Source organism: Eublepharis macularius, chromosome 3 (genome assembly GCF_028583425.1).
Source record: "Eublepharis macularius isolate TG4126 chromosome 3, MPM_Emac_v1.0, whole genome shotgun sequence".
NCBI classification, from domain to species: Eukaryota; Metazoa; Chordata; class Lepidosauria; order Squamata; family Eublepharidae; genus Eublepharis; species Eublepharis macularius.
This window is the reverse complement of record NC_072792.1, coordinates 152,131,522-152,145,311: the sequence shown is the minus strand read 5'-3', so window position 1 is coordinate 152,145,311 and position 13,790 is coordinate 152,131,522. Positions and strand designations below refer to the sequence as shown.

General features: G+C 42.9%; 1 protein-coding gene across 1 annotated transcript in view; it reads right to left on the bottom strand.

Moving 5' to 3' along the window:
- The window catches only part of STARD13 (StAR related lipid transfer domain containing 13), a 159,511-nt gene that overhangs the window by 31,243 nt on the left and 114,478 nt on the right, over nt 1-13,790 (bottom strand). Inside the window, exon 5 of the mRNA XM_054973641.1 lies at nt 2,094-3,469. Coding sequence (XP_054829616.1) covers nt 2,094-3,469 — 1,376 coding nt within the window. The remainder of the gene's footprint in view (nt 1-2,093; nt 3,470-13,790) is intronic.

Genomic DNA, 13,790 nt, shown 5'->3' with positions numbered 1-13,790 from the left:
CTCCTTGTGTAGTTAACGTTTTAAATGAGGGGGGAGGGGCAAAAAAAGGTGTCTCCTGTTAAACTCTATTTTCCTTTAAAGTACTAAGTGCTAGAAGCCCAGATTCAATTAGCAAATCCAAGGGTTCTTAAAAATGGTTAAATTCTTTCTTTTCTTCCCTCTCAGTCCTAATCTAAGTTACTGCTGCACTCACACATTATTTACTGGCATCAGTTTCATCCCTATATAGTAATTAACTTCCAGGTTCAGTTGCAGGCTCTCAAAGCAACTCATTGCCAAAAGTACTTCTGGATTGTTTTTCCATGTGACTGGTTCACTCAGAACAGTATGCAATGCAGTTCACTATCAGCACGTCTAAAGGTCTCTCTACATGATATGTTTCTGCACGGGCATGCACTAGTTTTAACATGCTCCCTGCAGTCACATGTCAACTGAAGGGAACTGCTTCTTTAAAAGAGAGAGCTCAAACAAGCTCAAAACACCACCCCAAGGGGAGGGACCAATCCTGCCCCCCCCAGCCATTTCTGAGTACAAAAACAGCATGTGGGGGGATTTTGCCGACTTTGGTGCTCCACGTGGAGCTGCAAAACCAGTGAAATAACTCCCCTCAAATGCAGTTTTCATGCGAGCAAATATTAGGGGGAGGGCAGAAGACTCCCCCCCCCCCGGTGGTGCTGTTCTGCGCTTGTTTGAGTGCTCTTTTTAAAAAAAAGAAAAAAAAAGAAGCGGTTTCCCTCAGCAGACATGTGACTGTAGGGAGCATGTTAAAACCAGTGTGTGCCCGTGCAGAAATGTATCATCTAGGGAGACCTTTAGACATGCTGTCTAAACTGAGACCCTTAAGGTCTGTTAATTTTTCCCACCTAACCAACATGGGGGATGTATTGTCGAAGGCTTTCACGGCCGGAGAACGATGGTTGTTGTGGGTTTTCTGGGCTGTATTGCCGTGGTCTTGGCATTGTAGTTCCTGACGTTTCGCCAGCAGCTGTGGCTGGCCACAGCTGCTGGCGAAATGTCAGGAACTACAATGCCAAGACCACGGCAATACAGCCCGGAAAACCCACAACAACCATGGGGGATGTAGTTCTGCTTTTGGGGGCTACAGATTTGTAGCAGAGAATTTTTAGGCACCCTCACTAAAAGAGAATTTTCAGGATCACTTGGTGGAAATGACAGCACTGAATCTTCTCAAAACCAATTTAACTTGATAAATGTAGATTCAACCTTAAAAGTACATCATCAAAACATGTCAGATGTGCAGACAGGAAACTTGCTGACTTAACTTTTCTGGGGACCACATAACCTTAGTGGATTAGTGGAAGCATCCATACATCACGGCATGAGCTGATATTTTTCTATTGGCTTAGGGTAGAAGCCTGACCTATAGTGCAAATGGTGTCGTACAGGTCAAAGATGCTGATTTTTTCCTGCCTTAGGACACAATTTCATGATATACTGAAGTTGGGGCTCCTAATTTAAAAACGTAATTGGGTAAACCTGCTTGGATTCTATTTCCCATCCTTCCCTTTACTTGGCTCCTACTCAGCCCCTCACCAATTGTCCTTCATGGCTTCTGTTCATCCAATGGGAAATGCAGCATTCAGGGACCTCTGGACTTGCAGCAATTGCCCTGGCATCATGGACAATTTTTTAAATTTAGTACACTTATTTCCAATATGACATGGATACGGTGATAAATAGATACTCATGGGAATTAAAATCAGTGCCTATGGTTTTGTTCCATCACTTGCCTCAGAGCCAGCATCCTCCTCCTGTTTAATAATTTCTCTGGCAATTGTATGGGAGGTAAGGTGGTGTGGTATATAGCGTGATCTCATTAGGTCTCAGAAGCTAAGCAAGGTTGATACTTGGATGGGTGAACACCGAAGACAGACTCTGCAGAGGAAGGCAATAGCAAACCATCTCTGCTTCTCATTTGTCTTGAAAGCCCCTTTCTGGGGGTCACCTAATTTGTTTGCAACTTAACAGCATGAATGTATGTATAGCAGTCGTATAATTTGAAATTTTCTTTTGCACAACCTGCTTTGAAACTATGTCAAATAAACATATCATATAAAAGTGTAACTACAAACCTGTTGGGCCTGGTGAGAGATGCTCCAACACCAGAGTCTCTTCTATCCCTGATACCTGGAGCTTCTGATTCATTAAGAGATGTCCCATCTCTGTCCATATCACTAGGTGTTGTCTGGCCATCAGACACAGAGTTCTCTTCAAAGTCTAACACAATCTTAGATGGTGACTGGAATGGTAAGGTCCCATGCTCACTAATTGATATATCATTGTTTTTCAATTCTGGCAATATATTTTTTGACCAATCATCCACAGATTCCTGAAGTCCATTGACATGCTGCAAAATGTCATCCAAATGTGGAAAAAGGTCCTCTCTTTCCAAGTCCAGAAGGTCTCCAGTGCTGGCATACAAGTGAGAACCCGGAACATTGTCATAAATGCTAACCCGACTCTCTTTGGGACAGGAAGCAAGCGGGCTGGCCTCTTTAGGTGTTGAGCATGTCTTCTTGCTTAAGGAAATGCTGCCTGTCCTCCAGTTCACACCATTGCTATTGTCTGTAGGAGAGAGGCTTTCAATGGAAAGTGCCTTAGGAAATGTTCCAGGTTTGTGGTCTTTGGGTATATGAACAACTAGGTTTTCTTGTGAATGAAATTCATTTTTGCGATTTTGATCTACCGCTTGCCTGAAGGCTGTGCCTGAAAGAACATCCAGGTCCTCCAGGTACATGCCACCTCGTTTATTTGCTTCATGGTATTTGCGTTCCTTTAAGCAAGGAGTGCTTATTCCACTACTGCTGATCTCTGACTGGCTACTCTCACAACTGGACCCATGCTTGACCATGTCTAGGGCCATTATAGCTTGGAGGTCTCCATTCACGATTTGCAAACATTGCATATCCTTTAGGGTTTTAGGTTCATGCTGAAGAACAGGTCTGCTTATTACTAAGCCACTAGTCCTTCCACAGCCTTTCAATTTTCCATGTGTACCTTTGGCTTTTAGTGTCTCCATGCGCTTTAGAAAGGTTTTTGCTCTGGTCCGTGTTGGTCTCTCATTCCCAAGGTTAACAGAGTCTTCTGGAGACTGCAGTGCAGTACTGCCTACTGAAGAAGAGTCATGTGCAATGGTGCTTTCTACACAGTATTGTCCTGAACAGTCAAATGTCTCCTTGAGAAGGCTGCTGATTCCAGACTGACTCCTGTGGTCACTTCCCCCACTACTCTCACTGTGAATAGAAGATACCTCAGGCTCACTCAGGTCAGTAAGCACACTTTCACTGCTTGTTGTGATTTTCATTTTAATGTCTCCAGAGGACCCATGTTTGTCCGACTGATGTATTAAGGTGTCAGTGTCATCTACCCGAGACCATCTTTGGCTTGTCCTTTGGAAAGTCCATTTGTTACTGATAGCACAGAGATCTTCTTCATCGGAGTCTTCACCCTAAAGAATAGCACAAAAGGTAAGTTTGATGAATCCCCTGCTAAGCATCTTTCAACATTCGCTCATTCAACAGATACATCAAGAACGTAGTCTCTCTTGACTAAAAGGTTCGCAAGCATAAATCTCACAGATGGTTACCAAATAACATCACTGAAGAAATAAAATGAAAGATTTTCATCTGGACAGGGCCTTTTGCAGATACCACCCTGCAAATGGGCAAAAGACATTTTTTTCTGATGGCTCCCACCTTATGGAATAGCCAGAAAAGGTCAGGAATGCTCCCACTCTCCTGGCTTTCCATGAACTATGCAAAACTGAATTATTCAAGGATGCTTTTTTACACAGGTAACAGGCCTGGGCTGCAAGGATATCACTTAGAGAGATCGGTTGGTAAAGGGATAGGAACAGTAGACTACTCTGTTGTGCACCGTCTGTTGCACTAAGTATCCTCCTACTGACTACTTTCTGCATCATTCAGTATGTCATGTCAAATTGCTTATAGGGTTTTTTCAACATTGTTTCAGCTCTATATTTGAATTTATGCCTATTTTCAAATTTTTGCAGTTCATACCCTGTTGCGTTGTTTATTGAATGAACCAGCCATTGATTGTACTGACTTACACTGTGTAATCTACCTTGAGTCCCAGTGAGAGTTAGGACTATAAATAACATTTTAAAAAAATCAATTACAATGCATCACTCTACAAGTAGCAATTAGCTGGCCATCCATATGGCCAAGTGACATGATTTTTTTGTGTAATCTAGTACAAAATTAATCAAAAGTTTTTCAATAACCTGATACCCAAACTTTAGAAAATGAACTTGGACAATTAAAAGCAGTATTAATTTTCATCTCCAAAGAGAAAGTCCATCAACAAGGCCAACCTTGAGCCTCTCATGTATGTAATGTATCTTTAATATCTGTAGTCCAATCCATGCACAATTTGCGTCTTTATTTGAAATATAAATCAAACATATATATATATATATATAAAAAGAAAATGGTCTTTGTGTATTAGACTCAATCACAGAGTTGATCAGAGATGAAGAATTAATTATTAGCCCCAGGGCTCATTTTGAGGGGGAATGCGCAGGAACGCAGTTCTGGCAGTTCCCCAAAGAGGTCACATGTCAGTTGGCCCTGCCCACCTGACTCTCGGCCATTTTGGGCCCTGGATTGGGGCTAAAATGGCCCGGATCGGGCCTCTGATGAGTGGTGGATCACTTTCCCGTTCAGCAGCAGCCCGATCCTGACCATTTTGGGGGCCTTTTCGGCCATTTTCAGCCCCTTTTTGCCATTTTGGGCCCAATTTCGTCCCTGAATGGCCAGGATTGGGTCCAAAACAGCCAGGATAGGTGTCAGGGGGTGTGGCATATGCAAATCAGTTATGCTAATGACTCATTTCCAGTGATGGTAAGGGATGTGGCATATGCTAATGAGTTGTGCTAATATGTTCCTCCAGCTCTTTTTCTACGAAATGACCCCTGATTAGCCCCATCACAAAGGATCTTTGAAATAGTAAGGTGTTAACTTGCTACCATCAGGTGCCTCAACTGAAGAAGTATTAGCTTAGATTCTAAGTAGCCACCCACTGCAGAACAGTTTGAGGATGAACACAAAGATGATCTGAATAAACAGTTACGCTCATGTGAGGGAAGACTGTCCTTAAGGTATTTTTGTCATCCTTTCCTTCCTGCTGCAGGACTTCCTCATGTTACTCCCAAGGGTTCCCTAATCCCTACCCTCAAGGAGCAGAATTTTATGAAGATCAGTGAGCCGGAGTGTGTGCGTGTGCGTGGGGGAGGCAGAAAAGTTCCATTCTGCCAATGGGAAAATTTAAGTTGGATCTAATCCCCAAGTGCACATCCACAGCTGCCATCTTGGAACTTGAAGAAAAGGAAAAGTTGCCATCCACATACTGACACAATATATTCCAAATTTTCAGCTGTATTTCGTTAACTGTGTTTACAACATTTCTGTCTTTGTAACCTTGGCATGAAGATCAGAAAGTGCTATAAGCAATCTCTTGATAAAACCGTAACCTATGGGCATCCCACGTCATATATCATAAAGGATTATTATGCCCAAGCTCCAAAAATCAGGTCTTGGCAATCACAGCTCTGGTCAGGAGTCAGACTGCTAGGTACCAGTTTTTAGTAGTTTACAAAGTGGTGGCTTATGAGAAAGCCCCACTTCTTGCACTGCATCATTATTTTATAGAGCAAAACAGGCTGACTAGACGATCTAAATGTTCATAGATGTTGCAACTATCAGCATCCAAGAAACAACTGCTACTCGCAGGAGCAACATTTTTCCTATAAGTTGAAATAACTAAAATTAGCAGTGAGAGTGCTACATCAACTCACCCATACAGGATAGACATCTATTTTGAAAGCACAGTAATTCAGCTTGGCTATCAGTTAAACCTGTGTAAATTGTGCTTTTCCTTTTATTTATTATTTTTATTTATTTTATTCGATTTATACCCCGCCCTCCCCACAGATGGGCTCCGGGCGGCTTTTGCCTTAAAAATATTCACAGAAGAATTTAATTTTCATAAAACAGATACATTCGCTTATTTCTTCCAGTAGTATGTTACATGTTTATCCACAGAAGCAAATGTAGTTTTTGTTTCTTGTAGATTAGTGCTGGCTGGCTTCTATATTCTTGAAAGTTGCTCTATTTTCTAGACAGTGAGTTGGGAGCCATAAGTATATTTCTCCACACAAACCTGCCCCTAAACAGATAGGCAAGCTGTATGTTAAAGCCAATGCCTTCTATCCGCAAGAATTCTACAAATCACTGTGCACATAGATTCAGGCACAACAAAACCAAACATAAAAATGCGGCATTTCTCTTCCTCTTCAACTTTTGAAAACCTTCTGCCTCCTCTTTATTTAAATTTGCTAGGGATGTCATAGGCCAAATAATATTGTTCTGGGTGCTGGATCAAATAAGCAGTCAACAATTGGCAGGGCTGGATTAAGACACGCTGAGGCCCTAAACAATGTCAGGTTTATAGGACTGCCTGGTCTTGTCCTTACGCTCATAGTGTGTGTGAGTGTGGGGGGCTGGACTTATCCTTTAAGAGATCTTCACATCTGCTCCTGGTGCTGTTGTGATGACATCACTTCTGGGATGCTCCCTAATCATCCCCAAATGAAACACATGAACATTCCCACGCCAGTGTGATGACATCATTCCTGGAAGTGACATCATCACGGCCTGCTGGGATTGCATCCGCTGCAGGCTTGCCTAGGAGGTATTTTGGCTCCTGGGTCCATTCTCCATGCTTTTCCACCAGCAGCCAGGTGAGTGCTGGAGGGGTGTGGAGGTTGGCAGTGGGGGATCCCCCGCCCCCCCCACTGGGGGACTGGCAGCTCTACAGGTTTAAGAGGTCCCAAAGCATTACCCCATGGTCATTTATAGGGGGGATTAGTGGGGGTTAGAGGGGTCTCATAATTTGATGACCTAAACAGTGGTTTAATTGGTGGTAGGAAGTGCCCTCAAGGTAACAGATGAACAGAGATGGTTTGCCTTGCCTGCCTCTGCATAGCCACCCTGGTCTTTGTTGGAGGTCTCCTATCCAACTACTAACCAAGACCCACTCTACTTAGCTAGTGATACCTGACAGGATCAGACTTGCCTGGGCTATCCAGTGTAGTTTATGTAGCTTCTGCATAAATCCAGCTCTTAGAATTGGACACTCAGTCCAGGACACATCATGCTGCACGTGAACACACACACAAAATCACAGACGATTTGTACTTTATGAAGCTCTACCTTCATAAAAGTAATCTTCATGCATGCTGAGGGCAAGGTTTTATAAAAACATTAAGGAAAACATGGGTGCTCAGGAGAATATTGTCTTTGATTGATAATAGGTTATTCTGACAGAAGAATTAAAAATATTTCTGCTTTTTTAAAGCTTGCTGGCAATGCAATTTGTCTCTGTTTCATAAATCATATTTAACAATAAAGAGCACAAGCCAGTTTCTATGAGCAATCAATTGTCCCTTTCAGCAGAGGAGTCTGCCAAAAAATGACACTAATTGCTGGAAAGAGTCATGATCTGTTTGATCTTGTTCACTAACAACACAGCAGAGACAATAATAATTTATTTTCATACTGGACAATGGCTCACCATCTTATAGTGGCAATTCTTCTCTAATAAATTGGATAAACCGAATTTGTTTCCAAGACATAGCAATAGAATTCCACAGCCCTACGACAGAGTTTCCTCCAGTTTCATGCAGGGTTACTGTCCTATGCCAAATATTATGTCTTGAATCCAAAAGTGCCCTTGCAAAAGCATACATTCCAGGGAAGCAGACATGCTGTAGCCAAAATAACAAATCTTTAAAGGCAATTGATTTTACTGAGGCATAAGCTTCCTTGAACCAAAGCCCACTTTGTTAGAAGCATGAAGTGTTACATTCAGCTGGCAGAGATACATACAGATACCCAAAGTTACAAACAGCAGAAAGTCAGGAAATGAGTTGATAAAGGAAGGAGATATAAGAAGGTCCTCCTCCTCCTCCTCTTAATTTATACCCTGCCTTTCTCCCCAGTGGGGAACCAAAGTGGCCTAATGCTGTTCTCCTCTCTTCCATTTTTCCTCACAACAACTCTGTGAGGTAGGTAAGGCTGAGACTGTGTGACTGGCCCAAGAGCACCCAGAGAGCTTCCATGGCAGAGTAGGGATTCAAACTTGGGTCTCCCAGATCCGAGTCCTATTGAGTCTCAAAGTCATAGATGGTTTATATTGCAGTGCAGAACATTTTTTAAAACAAGATTCACTCAAAACAGTAAATGATTGATTTTAAACGAGTGTAGATTGCTTATAATAGTTGGTGACTTAGCAAAGTAGGATGAATCTGAATAGTGCACATAAAACTGAAAGAAAGGACATTACTTTTTCTAATTACCAGAAGTCCCCACTGTGTCCAAGTTTGCTCATATGCAGCAGATATGATACTAATTCCAACTCAACGGCTTTTTGAGTGCAGATTGCAGAAGTTTTCTGAAAGGCAATGCTAGGATTCTAGAGTCCATGGTGCTAGGAGGACACATAGCTCTGCATAAATGTTTGCTAATGAAAATCTCACTGTATTTACATGCAGCTTGCAAAGACTGATCTCAGTGCATAAAGGCACATCTAAGTGATGCTTTCCCATGTTCCTCAGCACTGCAATTTAGCACACAAAAGAAACCAAACTGGCAAACCACAGACACCCTTAACACTATGACACCCCACACTTGGGGTTGCCACTTGCCAGACAGGTTTTACAAAAATACTATACACTCTTGATAAAAACTGGTCAACCATGAGGAGCCATATGGCTTGTCAAAGTGGTCTGCCAAGCAGGAGGCAGTGAAAGAGGCGGGCCATGAAGTGCCACCACTGCTGTGTGTGCTTCAAGTCACACCAATGCTGGCAGGGAGATCCCCTGCCAGACTGGGGCAGTTTAGTGATTCTGGGGCCCTGGGCAAAAGTAACAAATGGGACCCCACACCTAGTTTATTCCTACCCAACTCACTGATTTTTACCTAACTCATAGGATGATTGTGAGAATAAATTGGATTAGGAGAGAAGGTTGAAAGGTACTTTGGGCCCCCGTTATAGAGAAAACAGGTCAAAATGAAATAAGCAAATATTTAAACCATTAAGCAATCCCACCTTCCACCTCCATTCCTCATCCACTTCTTTGGAGCCACTGCAATAGGGCTGCAGGGGCGAAACTATTGTCCCTGATTGCCGAAAGGAAGAATGAAGGCAAGGAGAAGAATGGGAAAAACAAGGCTAGTTGTCCAGGGATAAAATTACCTCCTGAAGTGATTTTGGGAACTACTGCATTGATTTTGGAACAGTGACAACTCCCCCACCTCACCTGCTACCTGGTCAACCAGGAATGTCACCATGGTTGAGATGACCATTATAGAGCAATTTAAGTTCTTCATTATGCCCACCTCCAACACTCAATTGGAATGTGCCCCCGTACTTTTCTGCAGCTGCCTCCCACTGAGAGAGAAAGAGAGAACCTGTCTGTTTTTTTCTAGATGGGAGCCAAAAGAAGCAGCCAGCTTGGAGGAGGTGTTAGATGGGACAGGCAAAGAAGTTCCCCAAGTGAGAAGGGGAAAGGAAAAATAAAACACTTTGCGGCACAGGGGAGAACCTCAAACTATATCCTCTGTCATCTCCTCCTCCTCTACTGGACAGCAAGCACAAATGCTGAACCAGACATCTAGCAATCCTATCCACACTCAGGGTTTTTCCACACGGCCAAATGATTCGTGCATTTCTTAGGGTCAAGTCAAATGTGCAGGTTTTTAAAGAGTTGCATCTGGGTTCCTAGTGGGGTATTCTGTGCACACAGAGGGGGGAAGGGGGGTGCACACAGAGGGAGGGAGAGGCTCTCCCCCTCCCCATGGAGGCCTTTTGAGACCTTTTGGGCTCTCCTTTATTTTTTAACAGCCATTCCTCAAAGCTGCTGTTTGGCTGCAGGGAACCTCTTTAAAACCCTTCACGTCTAACTTGACCCGTAGTACTTGATCTGCAAGTGTCAGAATCACGTTGAGCATGAGGGATCTGCTTATCTTCCCTTCCTCCACATATTTCAGATCCTCCAACAGTTTATATTCTTACAGATGTGCCTGAAAAAATCAGGAGTTTTGAGCGAGGGTGCTGTCATCATCTGTGGTCTCACAGTGCAACCCCCCTTTTTCTTTTTTCTGGTGCATCCACTAGAAGAAGGGTTTGGCACGCACATGTGTGAAAATCATCATATTGTCCATCTGGAAAAATGTCCCCCACTCAAAAGTTCACCCCAACATTTGGATGTTCAGTGCAGCAAACTGGTTTTTAAAAATGTTCATGTGGACAAACAGCAGGCAAAGGGAGAGGAGTCCATAGCTCTCTCATATCTAGTCAATTGCTTCCAAACAGCCTGTACTTAATGTTTAGTCATATATAAATGTCTCTCTCTACCACACTGAGAACAATGAAGCGGGCCACAGGGGCTGCATGGCCACAGTCTCTACCAGAATCAGAAGTGATAACAAACATAACCTATAAAATATCAAATTCCATGAAAAATAAACGTTGTAAAGGAGGGGTGCTGAATATCAAGGCACATCTTATAGAGATCACTATTAGGGAGTGTTTTTCCTTTTAAAAAATCCAACTTGCCTACAGACTTCCATATGCTTCCTTCTTTCTGGGTGCGGGAAGGATGGGGCATATTAAGAGAGCCAGGCACAAGGGCAAAGCGTGAAGGCCAGAAAGAGCCATGAGCACGCCTATGCTTCTGAAAGTGCAAGGAAGCAAATGGCCAGGATAAAAAAAAGGAAGGGGGGGCAGAGAAAGAAACCAGTATCCATAGCTGCAAGCATGCAGGAAGAGCAATGATCGCTCCTGTGCTTTCTTACAGTGATATATCTCCATTGGTTGAGTATTTTTTTCTAAAAAACAATAATTGAAAATTTGCTGACACAAGGTATAAAAATTCCTTATTGCCAAGGTGAGAAAAGAGAGCACAAGGCAGGGTTGTCCCCGAGTCATGGGCCCAATCAGTGGAAAGTGGGTAGAAAGTGGGGGGAACCATCAAAGGTGCAGGAAAAGTTCCACATGCAAACAAATGCAATTCAAATTTGCTAGAAAAAGAGTAGGGTAAATGTTACCCCAAAAGAATCAGAAAAGATAATGAAAAAAATGTGAGATGAAAATTAATGGCTCAAGAGAACGTGCAGAAGACAGAAAATAAACTGAAACAGTCTGGGGCCAGAACCAAAGCAATAACACTGCGCAGAATATCCTTCAGTGCAGAATGATGCTGCTATGTGGATTGGTTCCTAGGAGCTAAGAGTAACCACACCAACTGAAGAAGCCTGAATATCTGCACTGCAGGCATCAGAAGTTCTGTGGTAGCATATCTTGACCCCTAGAACTGGAACCATTTGAACAAGCTTCTCTAACACACTGCTTGTGGCCAATGCGTGGCACCATTAGCATGAATTTGTAGCCCAATAGAGTTCTCCTCACTCCATTATGTCTGCATCATGGACTAGCTAGGATTAACAGCTGCAATTGGGAAACAGCAGTGAGTCCAGGCACTTCTACAATATTGCCCTCAGATGGGGCAAGGTGGGGCAGCTGCCAGGGCCCACTGCTGCTGACTTGTTACTTGTACATCTCTGATGCCTGCACTTACACCCTTCCACTGCCTGCTTGTGAGTGCTTTGCTACCTCTGCTCCCAGCTGCATATGCTACCTAACACTGCTGGAGAAGGGCATGGGGGTGGTGCACAAAGCATCAGCATTCCTGGCCATAGCAGTGGCACTCCTAGTTGCACCCACTACCCCATGCAACTGGGGAAAGGGTGTGCAGATAGTGTGAGCAGCTCTGACTGCAGGTGGGGGGGAGCTTGTGGGTGGGCAAAGGAAGGATGCACAGGAAGGTGGGGTTACGTGGGTGAGAGGACACAGAGTCTCGTAGTGGGCATGGGGGGGGGGATGAGCACTCTCTGTCCAGGGCCCTCCAAAATCTGGAACCAGCCCTGCTTCAGAGTGATTTGATTATATAATACTCTCTTAAAGCCACCTTATGAAGTCCTTGAAATATGGTAGTCTGATAGTTCAGTCTTATCCAACTTCCATATCTGCCTTCCACTTTTTATTCTTTTAGTAACACAAACAGAAAAACTACACCACATTTACAGTTCTCTGTGATGAATAAGTATAAAAGTTTAGTCAGATGTTAGTGTTTTCCAAAGGGAATGCTTTCTATACTTAGCATTCTTCAAAAATAGAAGAAAACTCAAGTTGAAAACATGATTTGTTATGGATGCCAACAAAACAACCAATGTAGTTTTATTTTAATGGATGTTCCAACATTTTTTACTCACAGGGGGTATGACCCCACAGCTGCAGAAGGCAGTCATTAAAAAAAAAAAAAGCGCTTCATCTATTTAACAACTTGAGGCCAATTTTTTTCTTCACAATACAATGGAAGTTTCAAATGTATGGTTTAGTGGCAGTTGCATGATGAGGTAAGTGTTTGATTATGTAGAAGTACATGTGAATTTTGCCTTTGAACTTCATTTGGGTCTTATGTTCTCTCCAGAATGCCTCACAGTTGTCTCCTCAGGCTTGTCAATACTTTCTTGGCTGTCAAATATAAGCCGATCTGGCAGCTCACTCAGCTGTTTCTTTTCTGAAGTGCTCAAGAAGAAGTGGAATACAACTGTTCCAAGCTTTCTAACTAAGCAATGTTTGTTTGGCTTTGAGCTCCAGGCCTTGTAAATGACAAAAAGAGTTGTTAAAAGAAACAACAGCCACTGACATGAGGAAACATTTGCCAGTTCAACAGTTCTCATAGGGGAAGTGAGGGCTGATAGCTATCCAAGAACTGCTAGCCATCTGTCCACCACATTTTTTATCTGCAGTTGATATCCAAGACCACACCCAAATAGTAGCTTCCTCCCAGTGACTGTAGCATTAACTTGAATAGCAAGGAAGATGCACGAAATAGCATATTGATCTGTGTATGCTACCACATTGTTCCACCTGTACTGACCGACACGGTCCTTGTGCTGTGGACTGGGGGACCACAAGGTATTCACAAACCTGTTACTTAAAAGCACGTTTAACCTTCAAACATTTTTGTTCTAGCCTTCCTTCTATTCCTGTACATCTTTTTCTTTTTATTTACAGCCAGTAGATTTCAGCATACCTAGAAACACCCCTAAGTATGCAAAAGCCTCTGCTTTGTTTGTGGTTGGTCGTGTTTTGCAACTTTCTTAAAAAACATGATCTTTCATATTAGAGGAAATGACAGAACCAAGTCAAAACTTTTTAAACCACTAAAAGAAGTTTTCTACGCAACCTTTCATCATTGCTTACAAAATGTTTACTATTCATTTACGTTGATCTCACATTCAGTTCTTTTATGTTCCCTCAATGATGTCACCATATAGCCATATCTGATTATCTGCTTAGCACCAGGACATCGTGCTATCTGACCCTTGATCAACTGGGATTGCTCATGTGATGAATACCAAACAGAATATTAACAACCACCACATTCATAATCTTGTAGCCAGTGAGGCTACAGTGTCAAATCAGGATTTGAGAGACCCAGGTTCAAATCCCCACTCTGCCATGGATGCTTGTTGGGTGCCCTTGGGCCACTCACTCTCTTTCAACCTAATCTACCTCACAGGCTTGTCGTGAGGATAAAATGGATAAGGAGAGAATAATGTGAGTTGCTTTGGGACCTCATGGAGAAGAAAGGCAGGGGATAACTGAAATAAGTAAGTAGC